Consider the following 26261-nt stretch of genomic DNA (forward strand, 5'->3'; position numbering starts at 1 on the left):
GTGGCTGACTAGTGAGGGAAATGCCTTACTCATGCATGGTTGGGAGGTCTCATAGTTAGAAGTATAGTATAGACAGTATAGAAATTCGAACCTGAGGTATTTTATACAGCATCATCGGAGACCGACCCAACTGTAAGGGTTTCAGTAAGTATAGCTTTCGTCAACATCTATTCAGTTCTACGAGTGTCTTAACTCAATACCACTACTTTGATATGCTTTGTCTGTTTTTCAGTCCGGGATCGGGTGCGGTCCAAAATGGAGAGAGATATTCTGGCTGAAGTCAATCACCCGTTCATAGTCAAACTCCATTACGGTGAGCTCATCGACGCAACCATGTTCTGACTGGCACACATATATAGAACAGACACTGACAGGTCTAAACTGAAAACCCTGTTTTTAAAATGGGCAAATAATTATGTAACCAGATTGTCTTTATTTAGGTGATGTTAGAATGGGTCTGCCGTCAGACATCAGGCAGAAACATATTTTGATATTAAATGTAGTTGGATCTTGCATTGAATAACTCTCCAAGCGTTTTATAAAGCATGGCACGTCTCTCTAAACATTTCAGTGATGTCTGGAGCGCTTCAGACAGCGAAAGCCGTCACTCATCTCAAAGCACCTCACCTCCTTGTTTATCAGCATGCTCTGAGTAATTCCACAGCAGCCCCTGACAGAGAGTATTGCTCTGAGTATTCCCACAGCAGCCCCTGGTAAACAGAGTATTGCTCTGAGTAATTCCAAAGCAGCCCCTGGTAAACAGAGAGTATTGCTCTGAGTATTGCCACATCAGCCCCTGGTAAACAGAGAGTATTGCTCTGAGTAATTCCACAGCAGCCTCTGGTAAACAGAGAGTATTGCCCTGAGTAATTCCACAGCAGCTCCTGGTAAACAGAGAGTATTGCTCTGAGTATTGCCACAGCAGCCCCTGGTAAACAGAGAGTATTGCTCTGAGTATTGCCACAGCAGCCCCTGGTAAACAGAGAGTATTGCTCTGAGTAATTCCACAGCAGCCCCTGGTAAACAGAGAGTATTGTTCTGAGTAATTCCACAGCAGCCCCTGGTAAACAGAGAGTATTGCTCGGAGTAATTCCACAGCAGCCCCTGGTAAACAGAGAGTATTGCTCTGAGTAATTCCACAGCAGCCCCTGGTAAACAGAGAGTATTGCTCTGAGTATTACCACAGCAGCCCCTGACAGAGAGTATTGCTCTGAGTAATTCCACAGCAGCCCCTGGTAAACAGCGAGTATTGCTCTGAGTATTGCCACAGCAGCCCCTGGTAAACAGAGAGTATTGCTCTGAGTAATTCCACAGCAGCCCCTGGTAAACAGAGAGTATTGCTCTGAGTATTGCCACAGCAGCCCCTGGTAAACAGAGAGTATTGCTCTGAGTATTGTCACAGCAGCCCCTGGTAAACAGAGAGTATTGCTCTGAGTAATTCCACAGCAGCCCCTGGTAAACAGAAAGTATTGCTCTGAGTAATTCCACAGCAGCCCCTGGTAAACAGAGAGTATTGCTCTGAGTATTGCCACAGCAGCCCCTGGTAAACAGAGAGTATTGCTCTGAGTATTGCCACAGCAGCACCTGGTAAACAGAGAGTATTGCTCTGAGTATTGCCACAGCAGCCCCTGGTAAACAGAGAGTATTGCTCTGAGTATTGCGAGTATATCTCAAAATTAGACAAGGAAAGAAAGATTTCCCTTGCCACGCATGCCTTGAAGCAGTACAACCTCTCACAAAAGTCTGATTCACATTTAGAGTGTTTTCCTTTTATTCCATGTCATGTAGCGAAGGATAATATGTGTTGAGTGACCATTGTGATGTTGTTTTGGCCCAGCCTTTCAGACGGAAGGGAAGTTGTATCTGATTCTAGACTTCCTCCGAGGGGGAGACCTCTTCACACGGCTTTCCAAAGAGGTCAGTCAGTCATGTTAGTCACTGTGAGGGCTTACTGCTCCCTAATTCACTGTTTTATTAATACATTCAATCACCACATGATGTATTGTGTCCAATCAAAAACACCCTTTGACCAATGGGTAAAAAAACGAATGTCTCTATCATAATCTGTTCAAAAGTTATTAGAGTTGTTACCCTTGTAGGATGGCCAATATTAGGATGACTAAATGGATGGAGGCCACATTATAGTCACAGCTTGGCTGGATGCTGTGCGAGAATTAAGGCTAACTGACAGGCTCACAGTTGAACTCGTCATCTTTCTTCTCAAATTCGGAGGGCATAAAACAATATAGAGGTAGGATATATATCGATTTTGTGACATGACATGGTATTTTCATATTTTAGTATACAGTTTTCATATTAATGCAAAATTCCTGTTCTTTTTAGAGGAGTTCTGACAAAAACAAGAGTATCTCTGCGAAATGTCAACTGAACACTGAGCATACCGCAATCATTTTATTTTCAAAGCCTTTTACATTTAATTAAGCTTGTGTCATGGTAATTTTGACTTTTTGCTTCGCTCGGGAACAACATTGCAGACGGCCACCACAGCAAATCCTAAAAGGTTGCTTCTAGAAAGCAGCAGCACTCTGATTATAATATAATTGATTATAATTACTGCATCATTAATCAAATTTCGCGCAATCAGTTCACACAATCAATCTCCAATTGACTTGGGCACATTTAGAATGCTAAGTCTCTTGGTACACATGTCCCTGTGATTGAATAGGTACAGTATATTTCGAGTTGTAGCTTCATCAAATCATTTTCCCCAGTGATCAATAGCCTGGTCAATGTGTGTGTTTAATAATGAATGGGCTGGTGATTTTTTTTAGCTTTATTTAACTAGGCAATTCAGTTAAGAACAAATTCTTATTTACAATGACAGCCAACCAGGGAACAGTAGGTTACCTACCTTGTTCAGGGGCAGAACAACACATTTTTACATTGTCAGCTCGGTGATTCAATCCAGCAACCTTTTGGTAACTGGCCCAAAGGTCTAACCACTAGGCTACCTGCCGCCTCTATGATTGGGTCCAAACACACTCTGAATGAGATTGGTTTTGCCTTAATTGGCTTTGCTTTAATCTTGCTATTCAGCATCTCTGAATGTCCATGTACTGTTTACAGAGTGAGCTGAAAGAAGAACTTCAGTAATAAACAGTGTAGTGTTTTCAAGTGAACAACCCAGGTTTATTATTATTATTTTTGACCAGTCCTTTAATCTTGACATTTCTCATGCTCTTTCACTCAACTTAATTGCCTGTTTGCACCAGTGGGCCACACCTCATCGCAGAAACAACCTCTGTCCCTATCAGTCAGATTACAATATCTCCTTTGTTCTGTTGATTCATTACTCCTGAATCCATCCACTAACCCAGGGATAGTCAAACCATGGCCCGCGAGCCAATTCAAACTGGCCCGCGGCGAGTGTGAGTCATTTTTTTTATATATATATAAAAATATATATATATATTTGGGGGTGTTCAAAACACTCCAGGCCACACGTTAAAGTCTACAACTAGATAGAACGTGTGTAGAAATGATAACGGACCGATATATTTTCAAATAACTACCCTTTTTCTGGCCTACAAATTGATTTGGACAAACAAATCGGTCCTAAAAACAATGTGCAGCCCTCCGTTGAATTTCGAAATCCCAATGTGGCCCACAAGTAAAAATGATTGCCCACCCCTACACTAGCCCATATAATAATACCGCTATTATGAATACATTATAGATAACAATGCCTGTGATGGACTGGAGGAAAAACAAGCATTTTCTTTATTTTGCTTCCTTGCTTATCTTACTATCGATTCAGTGACTCATATTTCCAAACCTCTCCTAGAGTACCCCCAGCCATTCTACTTATTTGTTCATTTCCAACTGGCACACCTGATCCACCTGGTCAACTAATCATCAAGCCCCTGATTGGTTGAATCGGGTGTGCTAGTAGGCCTACTGGAACAGATCATATATAATGAACTGTTGGTGTACTTGAGGGGAGTTTTACCAAAGGATTAAGGGGATGGAGATTATTATTGCAGAACAAAAACAACCTGCCGCCCGGATAATAGACCACCAACTTTGTAAACACATTCATCCATTCACCCCTGCTTCCTAAAAACCACTGCCTCTGCTGTGTCATCGTGACTACTACCAATTCTGTAAATGATAACAACTGGAATAAAGTTGAACTTAATCTGTAAACAATTTGTCTCTTTGGATTTAAATGTGCTCTACTGGGCAGAGAGACATGTGGGAATTGAGATGTGAATGAATTACTGCTGGTCTTGGAATCAGTCATCTGGAGCAGCTAGCAGATGCACGGGTGCTGGCGGGATCTTGTTACTTTAACGGCAATTCAATTTTCTCCTTGGCACCGCAGGGTTTATTCCCCAAACAAATTCTATTTGGGAGCTAAATCAATCTTACTGTGGCTAAAATTAGCTCTGTAGTAAACAAGGAGAGAAGTCAACAATCCCATGCTCTGACTGAGGAAACTTTGGCTCTAAGGTTCTATGACATCCTAAATGCAAATATTTTGGGTGAGGTTCCAAGCAGCTGGCTTTGTGATCAAGTTAATGAGTTTCAATATGAGTTCAATCTGTGGCTAGTGCTCTTGTTTTGCTCAGGCTACCTGACATTGGAATAATGGAAAACACTCTGATGTGTTTTAAACAGATCAAATTTAACAATCTAAAACACTTCAATGTAGGCTAGCTACTCTTAGGTTTTAAAAAGATGATCTTTCATGTTCACAATCATATATCACGTGTGTACTGTTTGCATATTGTCAATGACTCATGGACTGTCACTGGTAGTCTTTCTCCTTTGTCCATTTGCAGGTGATGTTTACTGAAGAGGATGTGAAGTTCTATCTGGCTGAGCTGGCCTTGGCCTTAGATCACCTTCACAGTCTGGGCATCATCTACAGAGACCTCAAACCAGAGAAGTAAAACACTTGTACACCCACTGACTGTACAGTGCCATAGACTACTTCTCTGTTCAAAGACCACCTTTGTGGTCCTGTCTGGCGCAGTTGGTAGAGCGTGGTGCTTGCAAGGGTTGGGGATTCGATTCCTGCTGTGTTGAGCCATACCTAAAGTGTATGCACACATGACTGTAAGTTGCTTTGGATAAAAGTATCTGCTAAATGGCATATATTATACAGTTTTTATGCATGTGAATGCATGTATGCATGTTTCTTCATCTCAGAGATGTATTAATATTCTGATTGGGAATGACCGAGCACATAACTGCATTGGATTACTGGAGCGCCGTCTGATTTGAGATCATATAATACTGATCCAGGAGCTCAAACAAGGTTGCTGCTCTGTGTTGCTGTCTTCTCCGTGCCTATCAAAACATCTACATGTCTCTGGTGCAATCAAGGCAGCATCTGTCTGTCTTTTCCGTGAGCACATCCTTCTGTTTATTCTGAAAGTGCTATCAAAGGGCTTTTACAGTTGATGGAAACGTTTGACGACCTCCAAATGCATCAGTCAAGGAAACATTTAGGCCCCTGGGATGTGAAAAGTGTCCACTTTTCCATCAACCTCTATTTTTCATGTTTTCCATGTTAACAATGTGGAATGCAGGACTAGTAAATTGGCTCTCAGGGGGATTTGATGAGAGGAAATAAATTAAGAGCTCTCAGCCTGCTCCTTGATTTCCCTCTCCAATGGGAATAATTCATGCGTGAAGGTGTCGCGTCTTTACAGGGTTCATTTTATTTACAAAAATATATTTCATTAGTACATACTCTTATCCAGAGCGAGTTACAGTAGCGAGCGCATAGATTTTTCCCAATACTGGTCCTCCATGGGAATTGAACCCACAACCTTGGCATTGCAAGCACCATGCTCTACCAACTGAGCCACAGTGGATTTGCAGTGGGCTGCATTTTTTGAAGGGCAAGCTATTCCCAGCTTTACTGTTGATGATTAATGACAGCAACCCAAGGGCACAGTGTGCTGTGCACAAATCCATTTGTTCTAACAAACAAACACTCAATAAATGTGTGGGTGACATGTACTGTGCAGAGAGGTGTAAAGATTTTATATACAGTGTTTCTATTATACAGATATACTGTATATTGATGTGACATTCCTTCCCTCTACAGTATCCTTCTTGACGAGGAGGGCCACATCAAGATTACAGGTGACTAGAAACTGTTTTGAAAAGAGATTAGTAGCGTTAGTAGTCCCTTGGAATAGCAGTTGTCTCTCCTCTACATTGAATACATTAAGCCCATTGCTGGTGGCCGTTTTCCACCGTCTTTAACATCAGTCCCTTTGTGTTTTAGATTTCGGGCTGAGTAAAGAGGCAACAGACCATGACAAGCGAGCGTACTCCTTCTGCGGGACGATAGAGTACATGGCCCCTGAGGTGGTCAACAGAAGAGGACATACACAGAGTGCTGACTGGTGGTCATTTGGCGTCTTAATGGTATGGACCTCCCTCCCTTTCTTTAGATAATGCATTACACACTTACTATAGCTATTGGTTGGCTGCAATGTTGCTGCAACGCAATCTCCAGGGCAGAGTTTCATATAGTAAAATTATTCTTGCATCCAGTATGTGGACGTAGCACTACGCATACAGCCTGTACGACCAGATGTGGTATCGTAATTTGATCACTTTGTTGTTGCAGAAAATTCTCCTTCACAGCAGGAACTGCACATTTGTAGTGTTTTCCAGGTTTAAAAAGGCTTCTAAAGTTTGTAATTTCCACTTTAACATTTCAGACTTGATTTGCCCTAACGAAAAATGTATCAACCCTATAAAACTTTACATTAATTATAATCTACCTCAAAACCTTAAATAAATAACTGTTCCTTTTAATTTTGTATTAGCACTTTGCATTTTCACTTTTTGTATTTTTTTGAGCATAGATTAAATTAATGATATTATTTTTGCATCTTGGCTTCCTTGGGGTATTCCTTCTCGTGGTTTTGAGTATGAGTATTCTTTGAACTCTTTACAGATATGTTCTCTCCCACGCACTGGCCGCCTTTCGTTGTAGCCTGTGCGCAAGCCCTCATACTAATCCACATAATAATTCACATATCCTGTTGCTGCAGGATTGTATTCCTACTGTGGGAAACTGGTCAAATTAAGATAGTACATCTGTATAATCCAAATGTGGATCTTAATGCATCACACAAAAGATCGATAATAATGACTATGCATACGTGTAGTAGTTCACTACTAATAGGTCATACATTCATCTCTTCAGTCCTCTTAAATTACAAGATGAATGCGGATTGAATAGAGCCAGACATGTTATATCAGGTTGCTGCTCACTAATCCACACATTACTCAACTACCTGTAGCTGCGGTCAAATGACCAAATCGCCCTCTAGTGGTCTCATGGGTGGAATGTTAATCATCCTTTTCATTATTCCATAATAAATAAAAATTAATATTTTTTAAACAGTCAAATCCGGTGTTTTTATATCAATCAGTTTTGTTATGTTTCAGTCTTCTGTGATGTGTAATACTGGGATGCAAAATCAAGCATGAATACATTTCAACTCTAAATCTTTTTTTACATTTTTTTTTATTTAACCAGGTAGGCCAGTTGAGAACAAGTTCTCATTTACAACTGCGACCTGGCCAAGATAAAGCAAAGCAGTGTGACAAAAACAACAACACAGAGTTACACATGGGATAAACAAACATACAGTCAATAACACACTAGAAAAATCTATATACAGTGTGTTTAAATGTAGTAAGATTAGGGAGGTAAGGCAATAAATAGACCATAGTGGTGAAATAATTACAATTTAGCATTAACACTGGAGTGATAGATGTGAAGATGATGATGTACAAGGAGAGATACTGGGGTGCAAATAAGCAAAAATAAATAACAATATGGGGATGAGGTAGTTGAGTGGGCTATTTACAGATGGGCTGTGTGCAGCTGCAGTGATTGGTAAGCTGCTCTGACAGCTGATGCTTAAAGTTAGTGATGGAGATATAAGTCTCCAGCTTCAGTGATTTTTGCAATTCGTTCCAGTCATTGGCAGCAGAGAACTGGAAGGGAAGGCGGCCAAAGGAGGAGTTGGCTTTGGGGGTGACCAGTGAAATATACCTGCTGGAGCATGTACTATGGGTGGGTGTTGCTATGGTGACCAGTGAGCTGAGATAAGGTGGGACTTTACCTAGCAAAGACTTATAGATGAGCTGGAGCCAGTGGGATTGGAGATGAATATGTAGCGAGGGCCAGCCAACGAGAGCATACAGGTTGCAGTGGTGGATTTGGTGACAAAACAGATAGCACTGTGATAGACTACATCCAATTTGCTGAGTAGAGTGTTGGAGGCTATTTTGTGAATGACATCGCGGAAGTCAAGGATCGGTAGGATGGTCAGTTTTACGAGGGTATGTTTACCAGCATGAGTGAAGGAGGCTTTGTTGTGGAATAGGATGCCGATTCTAGATTTAATTTTGGATTGGAGATGCTTAAGTCTGGAAGGAGAGTTTACAGTCTAACCAGACACCTAGGTATTTGTAGTTGTCCAATATTCTAAGTCAGAACTGCCCAGAGTAGTGATGCTAGTCGGGCGGGCGGGTGTGGGCAGCAATCGGTTGAAGAGCATGCATTTAGTTTTACTAGCATTTAAGAGCAGTTGGAGGCCACGGAGGGCGTGTTGTACGGCATTGAAGATCATCTGGAGATTTATTAAAAGTGTTCAAAGAATGGCTAGAAGTATACAGAATGGTGTCGTCTGCGTAGAGGTGGATCAGAGAATCACCAGCAGCAAGAGTTACATCATTGATATATACAGAGAAAAGAGTCAGCCTGAGAATTGAACACTGTGGCACCCCCATAGAGATTACCAGAGGTCCGGACAACAGGCCCTCCGATTTGACACACAACTCTATCTGAGAAGTAGTTGGTGAACCAGGCGAGGCAGTCATTTGAGAAACCAAGGCTGTTGAGTCTTCCGATAAGAATGTGGTGATTGACAGAGTTTAAAGCCTTGTCCAGGTCGATGAATACACATGCACAGTATTGTCTCTTATCGATGGCGGTTATGATATCGTTTAGGACCTTGACCGTGGCTGAGTTGCACCCATGACCAGCTCAGAAACCAGATTGCATAGCAGAGAAGGTACGGTGGGATTCGAAATGGTCGGTGATCTGTTTGTTCACTTGGCTTTCGAAGACTTTAGAAAGGCAGGGCAGGATAGATATATGTCTGTAACAGTTTGGGTCTAGAGTGTCTTCCCCTCTGTAGGGGGGGATGACCGCGGCAGCTTTCCGATCTATAGGGATCTCAGACGATATGAAAGAGAGGTTGAACAGGCTAGTAATAAGAGTTGCAACAATTGCGGCACATAATTGTAGAAAGAGAGGTTCCAGATTGTCTATCTCAGCTGATTTGTAGGGGGTCCAGATTTTGCAGCTCTTTCAGAACATCAGCTATCTGGATTTGGGTGAAGGAGAAGCGGGTGGGGGGCTTGGGTACGTTACTGCGGGAGGTGCAGAGCTGTTGGCCGGGGTAGGGGTAGCCAGGTGGAAAGCATGACCAGCCGTAGAAAAATGCTTATTTAGATTCTCGATTATCGTGGATTTATCGGTGGTGACAGTGTTTCCTAGCCTCAGTGCAGTGGGAAGCTGGGAGGAGGTGCTCTTATTCTCCATGGACTTTAGTGTCCCAGACATTTTGGGAGTTTGTGCTACAGGATGCACATTTCTGTTTGAAAAAGCTAGCCTTTGCTTTCCTAACTGACTGTGTATATTGGTTCCTAACTTCCCTGAAAACTTGCATATCGCAGGGGCTATTCGATGCTAATGCAGTACGCCACAGGATGTTTTTCTGCTGGTCAAGGGCAGTCAAGTCTGGAGTGAACCAAGGGCTATATCAGTTCTTAGTTCAATCTTTTTTGAATGGGGCATGCTTATTTAAGATGGTGAGGAAAGCACTTTTAAGGAATAACAAGGCATCCTCTACTGACAGGATGAGGTCAATATCCTTCCAGGTCGATTAGAAAGGCCTGCTCGCTGAAGTGTTTAAGGGAGCGTTTGACAGTGATGAGGGGTGGTCGTTTGACCGCGGACGCAGGCAATGAGGCAGTGATCACTGAGATCCTGATTGAAGACAGCAGAGGGCAGGTTGGTCAGGATGATATCTATGAGGGTGCCCGTGTTTACGGATTTAGGGTTGTACCTGGTAGGTTCCTTGATCTTTTTTGAGATTGAGGGCATCTAGCTTAGATTGAAGGATGACTGACTGGGGTGGTAAGCATATCCCAGTTTAGGTCACCTAACAGTATTTCTGGAAAGGTGGATTTTTAAAAGTAGAAGCTCGAACTGTTTGGGCACATTCCTGGATAGTAAGACAGAACTCTGCAGGCTATCTCTGCAGTAGATTGCAACTCCGCCCCCTTTGGCAGTTCTATCTTGGCAGAAAATGTTGGAGTTGGGGATGGAAATTTCAGAATTTCTGGTCCTTCCTAACCAGGATTCAGACACGGCTAGGACATCAGGGTTGGCAGAGTGTGCTAAAGCAGTGAATAAAACAAACTTAGGGAGGAGGCTTCTGATGTTAACATGCATGAAACCAAGGTTTTTACGGTTACAGAAGTCAACAAATGATAGTGCCTGGGGAATAGGTGTGGTGCTGGGGTCTATAGGGCCTGGGTTAACCTCTACATCACCAGAGGATGAGTAGGATGAGGGTACGGCTAAAGGCTATAAGAACTGGTCGTCTAGTTCTTTGGGAACAGAGAATAAAAGGAGAAGATTTCTGGGCATGGTAGAATAGATTCAGGGCATAGTGTACAGACAAGGGTACGGTAGGATGTGAGTACAGTGGAGGTAAACCTAGGCATTGAGTGACGATGAGAGAGGTTTCGTCTCTGGTGGTACCAGTTAAGCCAGGTGAGGTCTCCGCATGTGTGGGGGGTGGGATAAAAGAGCTATCTAAGGCATGTTGAGCGGGACTGAGTGCTCTACAGTGAAATAAAACAATACGAACTAGCCGAGGCAGCAGTAGACAAGGCATATTGACATTAGAGAGAGGCATAAAGCAATCACAGGTGTTGATCGGGAGAGCTAAGACAACAACGGGTAAATAGCGATGAATGGGCAGAGCGGGTCAGTTGTGCACATACAGGACCTGAGGTCAAGGCTGGGGATAAACAAAATGAGGTACCGTGTTATCGAAACAGTCCAGGGGGCATCAGCTGTGTAGCGGAGTGATCATAGGGTCCAATGAGCAGCAGCAATGAGTGAGTCAGGGAGCCGTTCGGTAGTCACTACTATGGTAGGCGAGCGGGACATGGACAGGTGTTTTCTTTTTTTTAAGCCTATAACCGTGTGTGAGGTGTATATTTTTGTTTCAGAGTAGATTTGTTTAAGACTACCAAGAAACACTCTGTGTGACCTTGATTTAGCCCACTGCAGTAAAATGCAAAAAAAAACAAGGGACTGCCTCTAGTTCTCCACTTTCTCTAAAGTACAAGGGACTGCCTCTAGTTCTTTTATATTTCCCTAATGTTTTCAAGGCTCAATACTTTAGTCTCACATTAAAACCAGATCAATACAAACCTTGTCAAATGTATTCCTTTTAGGGACAGAATTTGGGCCTAGTATTGATTTTGTGCTCTATTTAAGGATCCTATTCTGGATTTTCAATTTTCTTACCTTTGATATTAAAAACTGCATTGTTGAGGAAGAGCTTTAAAGTAAGCCTTTCGCTGGACTGTTTACACCTGTTGTATCCTGTGCACGCAAAAACATTTACTTTGATTTGATTTTATAACACAAGCTCTGCTCTCTCCTAAAGAAACGCACCAGGCACTCTTACTGATTTCACCTGGCTCTCCATCTGCAGTGCTACAAGAAGAGCATGTGTAGTAGCTGGAAAATATTATTATTCCTATATCATGCCCTAGTATAGTGAGTTAGCCAGCCAAGATGTCTGGCATAACTACCTGACTTGATATGCCAAACACCTAGTCCTCAAAGCAAACAGCAATTGTGAGTCATCTGTGACACTGCAGACCTGGGAAGCTCCTCAACTTCCCTCATTTCGTACAGCAATAATCAGGAAATGAAAAGTCATTGCACTGTAATGTTTTTTTTGTAACACTTGACGTATGAGAACCATATGAAAATAGAAATAATGTAGACAGGAAAATCGAATTTCCTCTAGAGCAGAGAAGAGCTGGTTTATTTATGTAAATTAATTCTGAGTTGAGCTCAATTCAAACTGATAAGGGCACCCTGGCTGTGGGGGATTGTTTTCGAGGAATCAATCAATGATGTAACAGAGGCACACAAACACACACACAGCAAATTGACTTTGTTTCAAGTATTGTCAGATGATTATATTGTCAGAAAGCATTGAGCCATCTAATGCTCAACACGTGAGCATGGCCGCTTGAATTTGTATTCACACTCACATACAGCTGTAGAATCCTAATTTGACCTATATTGCCACAGCAAAATAATCTTGCACCAACAGGATTTTAATGTTAAGTCCATAATGTTGCTTGATCGGTGGTTAGGCTAAAAGTAGGCTACATGAAAAGTGCAATACTGTTAATGTAACCATGTGTTAGTGTGGGTTTTCAGTGAATTTATGTAAATAATGAAGCAAAAGAGTGATCAAATTAGGATCCTACATCTGTAGATTAAATGTTACGTAAAGGGAGACATAAGGACAGGAGCTAGCATCAATGCAAGCTTTTAAAGTTGAGTGCTATTTCACATTCATTTTAATGGTTGAAGAAATTGATGACAACAGTTTGATTGTAGTATTTTTAGCATTTTCACAGCTTTCCTGTGTAGCTCAGTTGGTAGAGGATGGTGCTTGCAACGCCAAGGTTGTGGGTTTGATTCTCATAGGGGACCAGTATGAAAATGTCTGTCCTCACTACTGTAAATCACTCTGGATTAAGAGTGTCTACCTAAATGTAAGTAGAAGCTGTTCAAATTGTGGTGAAATACATTAGATTGATTTGTAAATTGCGACTGACATTGTTTATCTTTGATTTCAGTTTGAAATGCTGACAGGATCTCTACCATTTCAAGGCAAAGACCGCAAGGAAACAATGGTCCTGATACTGAAGTAAGATACTATACTGACAATGTCTATGGCAACTACCCCAGGAAGAGTAGCTGCTACCTTGCCAACAGCTAATGGGGATCCCTTATAAATACAAGACTATATATGAAATAATCGTTTTTTCCGTGAAATAACTTTTTTTTCTGTTTTGTAGGGCAAAACTTGGCATGCCGCAATTCTTAAGCCCAGAGGTGCAAAGTCTAATACGGGCCCTCTTCAAAAGAAATCCTGCCAATAGATTAGGTATGTAGTCAAGAGCATTACTAAAATGTGTCTTTTCACATGATCCATTCTATTTATCAATTGGAAGACAAATTTACAGCATTAGATCAACCTTTTCTCATTTATTAAATGGGACACAGTAGACAGCATTGAAATCTGAATCTTAGGATAGTGCAGGCTAGAGGGCACAGTTACTGTATGTTTTCTCTTACCCATCGGTGGAAGCTGGTTGGCCAGTGGTGGGACTGAATATAGTCATATGAATCACTTCCTCCCTGATTTATAAGATGGAGAGTAAATTCACAGAGACCTCTTCAAGCTGGAGTCATTCTTTATGTATCATTACAGGAAATATTAGTCATAATTTACCTAAAGCTGAGAGGTTATGTGTTATATGCATCTATATGAGCCTTTATAAGACATGTATGTATATGAGCCTTTATAAGACATGTATATGAGCCTTTATAAGACATGTATATGAGCCTTTATAAAGCATGAATAAGAGCCTTTATAAGGTATGTATATGAGCCTTTATAAGACATGTATATGAGCCTTTATAAGACATGTATATGAGCCTTTATAAGACATGTATATAAGCCTTTAGAAGACCTCTATATGAGCCTTTATAAGGCAAGAATATGAGCCTTTATAAGACATGAATGTGAGCCTTTATAAGACATGTATATGAGCCTTTATAAGACATGTATATGAGCCTTTATAAGACATGTATATGAGCCTTTATAAGGCATGTATGTGAGCCTTTATGCATTACTGCATAGGGCTTATATGTTATGTAGCCACCACCGGAGACCCTAGTTAAATAAAATGGTCTAGAGAGTGTAGTTAATATTACCCATAATACCCCATATTCTCACTGAAAGAGCAGAGATACTTGAGATAGAATTTTAGTAAGTGAGAAATTTACAGCCCAGTGAAGGTAAAAAGAGTATTCGATCTAAATGTCCTGGTGTATTTTACTGTTAGGTGCTGGACCAGATGGAGTCGAGGAGATTAAAAGGCATCATTTCTTTGGAAATATAGATTGGAATGTGAGTACAATGCTTCTCGTAACCTTTTCTAGAAATCATTAAAGGCAAAGATGACCATCCATTGCTTTTTGATATGTCCTGAGGATTTCCTTTGGATTGTTGTACTTTCATACAAGAAGTGAAGGTATTTTAGCTCAGACTTTGTACCTACTGAGTAGAGAGGGAAGAAAACAAGATAATTGAAAGCTTTCTTCGTTCCAAGAGGACAATTTTCTGTACAGTATTTGGGTTGAAACATAATCTATTTTTACTCTCAGAAGTCACTGACCTATTTCTCTTACCTTGTTTTGGTTTTTGGTTGCCATACTAACAGATCAAGCAAAGAGACATACCTAATCACCATGGATTAAATGTAGCTCAATACTAAATGGAAAAATTTAAGTAGCATTTTACCTTTCCCCCTCATGGTGAAACCACAGAAGCTTTACAGAAGAGAGATCAAGCCTCCATTCAAACCAGCAGTGGGCAGGCCAGAAGACACCTTCCACTTTGACCCCGAATTCACCTCCCGCACACCAACAGGTGATTAGTAATTGTAGGTGAAGTAGTTCAGCCCGTTGGCATGTGTGGTGTGCGTTTGTTTGTGTGTGTGTGTGTGGGATGTTGCCACATTATTTCATTAATCATGATGTTATGTTTCATTTCATGCTGTTTACTTTTCTGTTATGCTGTTTACTGAAAATAATAATTTCTCCATGCATCTGTGTTCCACACACAAACTGACATCAATTTGCTGTTAAATTACTGACAAATAACCCCCTCTTTTATATCGACATAAAGTACATTTCCATATTGACAAAGTCAACCAGCCACAACCCTCTGAAATGATTATATCATTCAATGAGTGCAGTTACATGCACACAATAATATAATTATTGTGAATAATCAGATTAATGTAATAGTTTGACTTAAACGTTTGCATGCTTTGCAAGAAGATCGATTTTCCTAATAATCCTGTTTCCATGGTCACATCTGAAATCAGACTTCCTGGTGGGACTTAAATAAATGCAGAAAATCACCAATCAGAATGAACGTTCTACCATGTTATTTTTCTGAAGCATATTTGATTCTGAGTTCGGACATATAACGTTTATATGTGAAAACCATTCCTAAGTTTTTCCAAACTCAGTTCACTCTCGCAGCGCAAAAGAAGGCAGCTCATGCTGCTCATGCTGCTCATGCTGCTCATGCTGCTCATGCTGCTCATGCTGCTCATGCTGCTCATGCTGCTCATGCTGCTCATGCTGCTCATGCTGCTCATGCTAACACATGGCCATATCAAATCCACTGCTACAGTATAACTCTGATTTAAAGCATTTACATGTCCTAATCATTTGAAAGAGTGCTCAGAAAACCAGGCGTTTTAATCGCTGTGTGCTTACTTCCATTATGACTTTATGCCGATTTCAGATGAGCAGAGTAAGGTGTTTACTCATTGGGACTATTTGGCCTACACTACAATGCTATATTTGGCCTACTGCCATAATCAGTTGAATGTTGAATTATTAGTGTGCATGTAAACTTACTCAATGAATCCTAGTCCATGTGCAAAGGAAATTTGGTACAAAAGTACCAATATTTAACCTCATGTATCAGCTGCTAGTGTGCAAAGTCAGTAGCTGTACATAAAGGTTCAATAATAATAATAAAAAAATACCCTATAGGCCACATCTGTACACTACAATGGGACTGCCCCTCAAAGTAAATTCATGATAAATTACAGTAACTCAACTGATGTAATGTATTTCCAGTTGCTAATATGTCCCAAGTTCCCATGTCTGTCCTGTTCTCCCATCAGACAGTAGAGGTTGTAACAGGTTCTGTACCATCTGTCACCTTCTCCCATCAGACTCGCCTGGCATCCCTCCCAGTGACAACACACACCAGCTCTTCAGAGGGTTCAGCTTCGTGGCCACTAATCTGGACCAGGACCAGTCCATTGCTGAAATACAGCAGAACTCAACCGTCAACCCTATTGTACAAGTGAGTATGCTAGAGGGAGAGAACTAATCAACTCAGGTATACAGCTCCTCCATCAACTATATAAACTTATTAAATACTCAAAGGAATATTTGAAACAATCACAAATATCAATATTTTTTTAGATAATATGACATCCTTCAGGCAATTGTCTTTTTATATATATTTTTAATTTTCCATGAAATTAAATGTAACCACAAAAATGGACGTTGGTGTCTCTATAGTCTCAACTTCAAGGGGAATATCAGAAACTCTGTATGTACAAATGAAGAAGAAATCAATATGATATCAGGAAGGAACCTCATTGGGATGTCCTAGCATAACATCAGAATACATTAGATTAACCACTTTCGATACTCTATTCGGAAAGTGTTGAGTAAATGAATTAAAGGCTGATTATCTGCTTTATGTAAATCATTCATATAAATAATTGATACCTTTTTTTTGGTGCTTCAGGGAGACCTCTTTCCTTTGGACTATATGTGTATGGATTACCTGACCTATCAGCTTAGTATCAACTACCACCCTTACCTGACCTATCAGCTTAGTATCAACTACCACCCTTACCTATCAGCTTAGTATCAACTACCACCCTTACCTGACCTATCAGCTTAGTATCAACTACCACCCTTACCTATCAGTTTAGTATCAACTACCACCCTTACCTGACCTATCAGTTTAGTATCAACTACCACCCTTACCTGACCTATCAGTTTAGTATCAACTACCACCCTTACCTGACCTATCAGCTTAGTATCAACTACCACCCTTACCTATCAGTTTAGTATCAACTACCACCCTTACCTATCAGTTTAGTATCAACTGCCACCCTTACCTGACCTATCAGTTTAGTATCAACTACCACCCTTACCTGACCTATCAGCTTAGTATCAACTACCACCCTTACCTGACCTATCAGCTTAGTATCAACTACCACCCTTACCTGACCTATCAGCTTAGAATCAACTACCACCCTTACCTGACCTATCAGCTTAGTATCAACTACCACCCTTACCTGACCTATCAGCTTAGTATCAACTACCACCCTTACCTGACCTATCAGCTTAGTATCAACTACCACCCTTACCTGACCTATTAGCTTAGTATCAACTACCACCCTTACCTGACCTATCAGCTTAGTATCAACTACCACCCTTACCTGACCTATCAGTTTAGTATCAACTGCCACCCTTACCTGACCTATCAGCTTAGTATCAACTACCACTCTTACCTATCAGCTTAGTATCAACTGCCACCCTTACCTGACCTATCAGCTTAGTATCAACTACCACCCTTACCTGACCTATCAGCTTAGTATCAACTACCACCCTTATTTATCAGCTTAGTATCAACTACCACCCTTACCTATCAGCTTAGTATCAACTGCCACCCTTACCTGACCTATCAGCTTAGTATCAGCTTACTATCAACTACCACCCTTACCTTGGGTCAGCAGGTAGCCTAGTGGTTAGAGCGTTGGGACAATAACCGAAAGGTTTCTGGATCGAATTCCTGAGCTGACAAGGTAAAACATTTGTTTTTCTGCTCCTGAACAAGGCAGTTAACCCACTGTTCCCCTGAACAAGGCAGTTAACCCACTGTTCCCCTGAACAAGGCAGTTAACCCACTGTTCCCCTGAACAAGGCAGTTAACCCACTGTTCCCCTGAACAAGGCAGTTAACCCACTGTTCCCCTGAACAAGGCAGTTAACCCACTGTTCCCCTGAACAAGGCAGTTAACCCACTGTTCCCCTGAACAAGGCAGTTAACCCACTGTTCCCCTGAACAAGGCAGTTAACCCACTGTTCCCCTGAACAAGGCAGTTAACCCACTGTTCCCCTGAACAAGGCAGTTAACCCACTGTTCTCCTGAACAAGGCAGTTAACCCACTGTTCCCCTGAACAAGGCAGTTAACCCACTGTTCCCCTGAACAAGGCAGTTAACCCACTGTTCCCCTGAACAAGGCAGTTAACCCACTATTCCCCTGAACAAGGCAGTTAACCCACTGTTCCCCGGTAGGCCGTCATTGTAAATAAGACTTTGTTCTTAACTGACTTGCCTAGTTACATAAAAAACAGCATCTGATGAATTCAATGTATTTTACGTGGTGACAGTGGTGAAATGGAGGTGATCCCCATGGTCTTCTGTTTTAACCATCTCAGCCACTGCTCCATAGAAGGCCTCTCGTGTCCTGCAGCGCACAACAACACATCCACTCACATGAATAACAGCATAACTGATTCTACCAGATGGTTCATACCTGAGTGAGAAAGTCACTCACCAGAAAGGCCTCCCAGTGCCCTCAGGCCTCAGCAAAGCATATTGATTTGTGGTAGCACATAGTTCCCTTGATGACATCATGGCCATGTGCGCTCTGCCGTGGCAACGCTCTGGGAACATTTTGATCCTCTGCTTTTTCCATTGTATTGAACAAGTGAGGTTAGAAGCTGCTGCAGTGTGGATGAATGAGCCAACATCTCTCATAGAACACAATAGACTAGCATAGAATGTCCTGCAGACCACAAGGTGAATGTGTGAAACCAAGAGAGACTATTACTCTAGTGAGGTGTGAAACCATGATAGATTATTAATGTAGTGATGTGTGAAACCATGATAGATTATTAATGTAGTGATGTGTGAAACCATGATAGATTATTAATGTAGTGATGTGTGAAACCATGATAGATTATTACTGTAGTGATGTGTGAAACCATGATAGATTATTAATGTAGTGATGTGTGAAACCATGATAGATTATTAATGTAGTGATGTGTGAAACCATGATAGATTATTAATGTAGTGATGTGTGAAACCATGATAGATTATTACTATAGTGATGTGTGAAACCATGATAGATTATTCATGTAGTGATGTGTGAAACCATGATAGATTATTAATGTAGTGATGTGTGAAACCATGATAGATTATTACTGTAGTGATGTGTGAAACCATGATAGACTATTACTGTAGTACATTCACATTTTCAGTTCACTTTTCTTGCTCTCATTTGTGATTTGACATACAGCCATGAAAGAAGAACACTTCCTAAATCTCCACATGTAAAGTGATACATCACAAGAGAAAGGAGAAATGAGACCAAAGTGCACTCACGCAGAAACACTGTTCACCTAGAATGTTCTTCAAGGACCATTCTTACCAGGGGAATCATTTGATAGCTATGGTAGATCTGTTTTGAAAACCAGTATGCTCCATTTTGCATATGAAATAGGCTTCCCCTGGATATGTCTGAGGATTATAGAAGGACTGATGGATTCCCTAGTCTGCCAGAGCAGGATTATAACATGAGCGAAGAGTAAGGAAGTCTGTTGACAAGCTTACTGGAGCATGATTATGACCAAAGGCTTTTATGTAAAATATGCTTAAATGTATTTGTGATGGCTGGACATGTTTGTCATTTCAGCAACTTCATGGGACCAACATCCATTTCACAGATGGGTATGAGGTAAAGGAGGAGGTGGGCTTGGGGGCGTACTCTGTCTGCAAACGATGCATCCACAAAATCACCAGTGTTGAATATGCTGTCAAAGTAAGTGAACCGTATGGGTAGATTTTTCAAGGGGAATGTTTATGTATAGATAGTTTATCATTCTTAGAGAAGGTAATTCTTTTCACGGCTCGTCAGTTACATGAAACAGCAGCATATACAACAAAGGGACGTTACGATCACTACAAAGATTCCGGGTTGATGTACGACCTTTAATTATTGCAGCCTTGTGATGTACTGTATATAGGCTACCCATTGCACTTCAACAACTATAAGCCTTTCAACTATAATATAGTTTCCCTTAGGATGATTCACGCAGTGACAATGATTCTGTATGTTGTGCAGACGATGCTCTGAGTTACACATTTTATCATGAGGGAACCAAGCAGTTGTAATTTAACAGGGGGGGGGGGGTGTCTCTTTCAGATCATCGACAGAGTGAAGAAAGATCCATCTGAGGAAATTGAGATTCTGTTGAGATACGGGCAGCATCCAAACATCATCACGCTGAAGGATGTATGTCATCATTCAATGACTCCCATACACACGCACATGCTGAAAGCCCCCCATAAGGACAGAGAACCTTGCCAGTTTGCATACCAAAGGAAAAATGTGCCCATGCAAACTTAATTGAATTTTCACTGACCCTTATATTTCATTTTATCTTCTACAGTTGAAGTCGTAAGTTTACATATACTTAAGTTTGAGTCATTAAAACTAGTTTTTCAACCACTCCTCAAATTTCTTGTTAATAAACTATAGTTTTGGCAAGTCGGTTAGGACATCTACTTTGTGCATGACACAAGTAATTTTTCCAACAATTGTTTACAGATGATTTAATTTATAATTCACTGTATCACAATTCCAGTGGGTTAGAAGTTTACATACACTAAGTTAACTGTGCCTTTAAACAGCTTGAAAAATTCCAGAAAAAGCTGTCATGGCTTTAGAAGCTTCTGAATGGCTAATTGACATAATTTGAGTCAATTGGAGGTGTACCTGTGGATGTATTTTGAGGCCTACCTTCAAACTCCGTGCCTCTTTGTTTGACATCATGGGAAAATCAGCCAAGAACTCAGAAAATAAATTGTAGACCTCCACAATTCTGGTTCATTCTTGGGAGCAATTTCCAAACGCCTGAAGGTACCACGTTCATCTGTACAAACAATAGTACGCAAGTATAAACACCATGGGACCACTCACCCGATATACTGCTCAGGAAGGGGACACGTTCTGTCTCCTAGAGATGAATTTACTTTGGTGCTAAAAGTGCAAATCAATACCAGAACAACAGCAAAGGACCATGTGAAGATACTGGAGGAAACGGGTACAAAAGTATCTATATCCACAGTAAAACGAGTTCTATATCAACATAACCTGAAAGGCCGCTCAGCAAGGAAGAAGCCACTGCTCCAAAACCACCATAAAAATGCCAGACTACGGTTTGCAACTGCACATGAGGACAAAGATCATACTCTTTGGAGAAATGTCCTCTGGTCTGATGAAACATAAATAGAACTGTTTGGCCATAATGACCATCGTTATGTTTGGAGGAAAAAGGGGGAGGCTTGCAAATCGAAGAACACCATCCCAACCATGAAGCACGGGGGTGGCAGCATCATGTTGTGGAGGTGCTTTACTGCAGGAGGGACTGATGCACTTCACAAAATAGATGGCATCATGAGGGATGAAAATGATGTGGATATATTGAAGCAACATTTCAAGACATCACTCAGGAAGTTAAAGCTTGGTCGCAAATGGGTCTTCCAAATGGACAATGACCCCAAGCATACTTTCAAAGTTGTGGCAAAATGGCTTAAGGACAAGAAGGTCAAGGTATTGGAGTGTCCATCACAAAGCCCTGACCACAATCCTATAAAACAATTGTTGGCAGAACTGAAAAGGCATGTGTGAGCAAGGAGGCCTACAAACCTGACTCCGTTACACCAGCTCTGTCAGGAGGAATGGGCCAAAATTCACCCAACTTATTGTGGGAAGCTTGGGGAAGGCTACCCGAAATGCTTGACCCAAGTGAAACCATTTAAAGGCAATGCTACCAAATACTAATTGAGTGTATGTAAACTTCTGACCCACTGGGAATGTGATGAAAGAAATAAAAGCTAAATCATTCTCTCTACTATTATTTTGAAATTTCACATTCTTAAAATAAAGTGGTGATCCTAACTGACCTAAGACAGGGATTTTTTTACTAGGATTAAATGTCAAGAATTGTGAAACTGAGTTTAAATGTATTTGGCTAAGGTGTACCGGTATGTAAACTTCCGACTTCAAATGTATGTCCTTATTGGATTTTACTAGCCACTGTTTGTTGGCTGTGAGGACTAGACGAATGTAGTCTTTGGTTCATAAATACCTCCACATGGTATTAAAATGTATTTTTGGCCCCTAGGTCTATGACGATGGGAGGTATGTGTACCTTGTGATGGAGCTGATGAGAGGTGGGGAGCTGCTGGACAGAATACTCTATCAGAAGTGTTTCTCTGAGCGAGAAGCCTCTGCTCTTCTCTGCACTATTACCAAGACAGTGGAGTACCTTCACTCACAGGGGGTCAGTATCCTTCATGTACGGGTACAGGGGAGCATCTTCACTCACAGGGGGTCAGTATCACTCATGTACAGGTACAGTGGAGTACCTTCACTCATGGGGTCAGTATCATTCATGTACAGGTAACTGCCAAAATAAAGGAAACCCCAACATAAAGTGTCTTAATAGGGGGTTGGGCCACCACGAGCCAGAACAGCTTCAGTGCACCTTGGAATAGATTCTACTTGTGTCTGGAACTAAATTCTTGGGATGCGACACCATTCTTCTAGGAGAAATCGCATCAGTTTTGTTGATGGTGGTGGAAAATGCTGTCTCAGGTGACGCTCCAGAATCTCCCATAAGTGTTCAATTGGGTTGAGATCCAGTTACTGAGACACACACGTTACACCCCGATGCTCCTTTGAGACCCCTATTTCAAAATCACTGAGATCTCTTCATTTTTCAAATCAAATCACATTTTATTTGTCACATGCGCTGAATCCAATGGGTGTAACTGAAATGCTTGTTTACGAGCCCTTCGCAACGATGCAGAGTTCAATACATAGATAAATACATAAATACATAGATAAACAGTAACACGAGGAATAACATTAAATAGGTCGCATTTGTAAATGAGAACTTGTTCTCAACTTGCCTACCTGGTTAAATAAAGGTGAAATAAAAAATATTAAAAATACACAAGAATGGAGCTATAAACAGGGAGTACCAGTACCAGATCAATATACAGAAGGAATAACTATATACAGGGAGTACCAGTACCAGATCAATGTGCAGAGGCCAGTACCAGATCAATGTACAGAAGGAATAGCTATATACAGGGAGTACCAGTACCAGATCAATGTACAGAAGGAAAAGCTATATACAGGGAGTACCAGTACCAGATGAGGTATTTAAGGTAGATGAAGGCAGGATAAAGTGACTAGGCAACAGGATAGATAATAATAAGGTATTTGAGGTAGATATGTACATGAAAGCAGGGTAAACTGACTAGGCATCAGGATAGATAATAATAAGGTATTTGAGGTAGATATGTACATGAAGGCAGGGTAAACTGACTAGGCATCAGGATAGATAAGAGTAAAATATAGTACAGAGTAGCAGCAGCAAATGATGTGTATATGTGTGTTTGTTGTTTCGGTAATGGCGTCTGTGTGTTTGTGTTCTGTCGCTATGCATGTGTGTGTTATGTGTGTGTGCGTGTGTAGTGTATGTGAATGTGTGTGGGTTTTGTGTGAGTGTGTCAGTGTATTGTGTCTGCGTGAGTGGGGAGTTTTGGGGAGTGTGCACAGAGTCGCTGCAAGACAGGGTCAATGCAGATAGTCTGGGTAACCATTTAATGAACTATTTAGCAGTCTGGCTATTTAACAGTCTTATGGCTTGGGGCTAGAAGCTGTCTCGGCACCTGTTGGTCCGGACGGTAGCTGAGTGAATAGTCTTCATCTGGCCTTCCTTCCTCTTCTAGCCATGGTAACCAAAATAATGGGCTACTAGGCATGTTTTATACATGACCCTAAGCATGATGGGAAGTTAATTGCTTAATTACCTCAGGAACCATACCTGTGTGGAACCACCTGCTTTCAATATACTTTGTGTCCCTCATTTACTGGGGTGTTTCCTTTTTTTCTGACAGATACCCATGTTTTATTCTAGCAGTTACCTATATGCGTCCAACTAACATCTTCATCAAAGTGAAGGAGTAGCACCCCTGGTACGTTCCTATTAGCTTATCTGTTTTGTCATAGGTGGTACATCGAGACCTGAAACCAAGCAACCTCCTCTATGTGGATGAAACGGGAGATCCTGAATCGATCCGAATATGTGATTTTGGGTTCGCCAAACAATTAAGGGCAGAAAACGGTCTCCTCATGACGCCCTGTTACACAGCAAACTTTGTGGCTCCAGAGGTGAGGAAACATTTGATCTTATTTATTTCAAGTACATGTCATATTGTGATGTGACACAGATTGACCATGTCTTTCATAGGTCCTGAAGAAGCAGGGGTATGATGCTGCTTGTGACATCTGGAGTTTGGGGATCCTACTCTACACTATGCTCGCAGGGTAAGCCTAATTCACTGGTTTATTTAAACCTGGCAGGGTAAGCCTAATTCACTGGTTCATTAAAACCTGGCAGGGTAAACCTAATTTCACTGGTTCATTAAAACCTGGCAGGGTAAACCTAATTTCACTGGTTCATTAAAACCTGGCAGGGTAAACCTAATTTCACTGGTTCATTAAAACCTGGCAGGGTAAACCTAATTTCACTGGTTCATTAAAACCTGGCAGGGTAAACCTAATTTCACTGGTTCATTAAAACCTGGCAGGGTAAACCTAATTTCACTGGTTTATTAAAACCTGGCAGGGTAAACCTAATTTCACTGGTTTATTAAAACCTGGCAGGGTAAACCTAATTTCACTGGTTTATTAAAACCTGGCAGGGTAAACCTAATTTCACTGGTTTATTAAAACCTGGCAGGGTAAACCTAATTTCACTGGTTTATTAAAACCTGGCAGGGTAAACCTAATTTTACTGGTTTATTAAAACCTGGCAGGGTAAACCTAATTTCACTGGTTCATTAAAACCTGGCAGGGTAAACCTAATTTCACTGGTTTATTTAAACCTGGCAGGGTAAACCTAATTTCACTGGTTTATTTAAACCTGGCAGGGTAAACCTAATTTCACTGGTTTATTTAAACCTGGCAGGGGAAGCAACATTTGCACTTTGCTACTTCTCCTGGATACCACTGATTGAATGACTCATTTTTGGGACAGTGGAGGACAGATTACTTTCTAAGCTGAGGTCGAGTCTGTGGTAGAGTCATTGTAATTGTACTCTTCACAAGCCCAAATCTCTCAGGACCTGCCCTGACAATTTAATGTCCCAGCCTGCGGCTCAGGTTTAAAATCTCTAATCAGGGCATTAGAAAAAAAGCAGCATTCTTTCACTGGGTGAAAACTGGATGAATCAACATTGTTTCCATGTCATTTCAACCAAACAATTCTATGTGATGATGTTGAATCAACGTGGAAAACTGATTGGATTTGAAAACGTAAGGGAATTGTATCTTTTTTCAACCAACTTTTAACCTAAATCCATTGACATGGTGGTTTTTTTGTTGTTGTTGATTTCACATTGAATTCACGTTAGTTGACAACTCAACCAAATGAAAATCAAAACTAGGCGTTAAACGAACGTCTGTGCCCATTGGGACACTGTTGACGCCATTATTCATATTACTTCTAAAAATATCTCAGCCGAGGTATTGGAGAATCACACCTCACAAACACCTAGATTTTAAGACCCCAAATTCAAACAAACTCACATATATCTTTCCCTACTGTGCAACAGTAAAGCACATGTATTACTGTAGAGCAGGGAAGTTTGATTGAAAAGTGTTTGATTGTCTTCTCCTTCTTCACCCTTGTGTTTACAGCTTCACCCCTTTTGCCAATGGTCCTGATGACACCCCGGAGGAAATACTGGCTCGCATTGGTAGCGGAAAATATGCCCTCACCGACGGAAACTGGGATACAGTTTCTGATGCTGCAAAGGTGAGGTTATGTGTCCTTCATTAATAGCACATCACTGTTTATTTAATGATTTAATAAATCCAGTTCACATCCAATTGTTGTACATGGAAGTTTGAAATGAAATCCCATCCACATTGGTTTAGCTGCAACGCTGCATTTCATACTGGTCCTAACTAGACTATTTCTGTATTGGGTTCCAATAGGACATAGTCACTAAGATGCTCCATGTGGATCCACACCAACGGCTGACGGCTCCCCAGGTCCTCAGACACCAGTGGATAGTCAACCAAGAACAGCTGTCTCAGTGTCAGCTCATCAGACAGGATGTACAGCTTGTTAAGGTAAGGAGGAAAACCTGATGAAAAG

The 26261-nt window shown here is 41.1% G+C and overlaps 1 protein-coding gene across 1 annotated transcript in view; it reads left to right on the forward strand.

Moving 5' to 3' along the window:
* The window catches only part of LOC110499394 (ribosomal protein S6 kinase alpha-2), a 35579-nt gene that overhangs the window by 7948 nt on the left and 1370 nt on the right, over window positions 1-26261 (forward strand). The window contains exons 4-20 of the mRNA XM_021576514.2: window positions 233-313; window positions 1838-1917; window positions 4806-4912; window positions 6083-6120; window positions 6266-6408; window positions 12976-13046; window positions 13198-13286; window positions 14250-14314; window positions 14734-14836; window positions 16164-16297; window positions 19715-19840; window positions 20225-20314; window positions 22209-22367; window positions 24107-24268; window positions 24348-24424; window positions 25799-25916; window positions 26099-26236. Coding sequence (XP_021432189.1) covers window positions 233-313; window positions 1838-1917; window positions 4806-4912; window positions 6083-6120; window positions 6266-6408; window positions 12976-13046; window positions 13198-13286; window positions 14250-14314; window positions 14734-14836; window positions 16164-16297; window positions 19715-19840; window positions 20225-20314; window positions 22209-22367; window positions 24107-24268; window positions 24348-24424; window positions 25799-25916; window positions 26099-26236 — 1781 coding nt within the window. The remainder of the gene's footprint in view (window positions 1-232; window positions 314-1837; window positions 1918-4805; window positions 4913-6082; window positions 6121-6265; window positions 6409-12975; window positions 13047-13197; window positions 13287-14249; window positions 14315-14733; window positions 14837-16163; window positions 16298-19714; window positions 19841-20224; window positions 20315-22208; window positions 22368-24106; window positions 24269-24347; window positions 24425-25798; window positions 25917-26098; window positions 26237-26261) is intronic.

This window comes from Oncorhynchus mykiss, chromosome 20 (genome assembly GCF_013265735.2).
Source record: "Oncorhynchus mykiss isolate Arlee chromosome 20, USDA_OmykA_1.1, whole genome shotgun sequence".
NCBI lineage: Eukaryota > Metazoa > Chordata > Actinopteri > Salmoniformes > Salmonidae > Oncorhynchus > Oncorhynchus mykiss.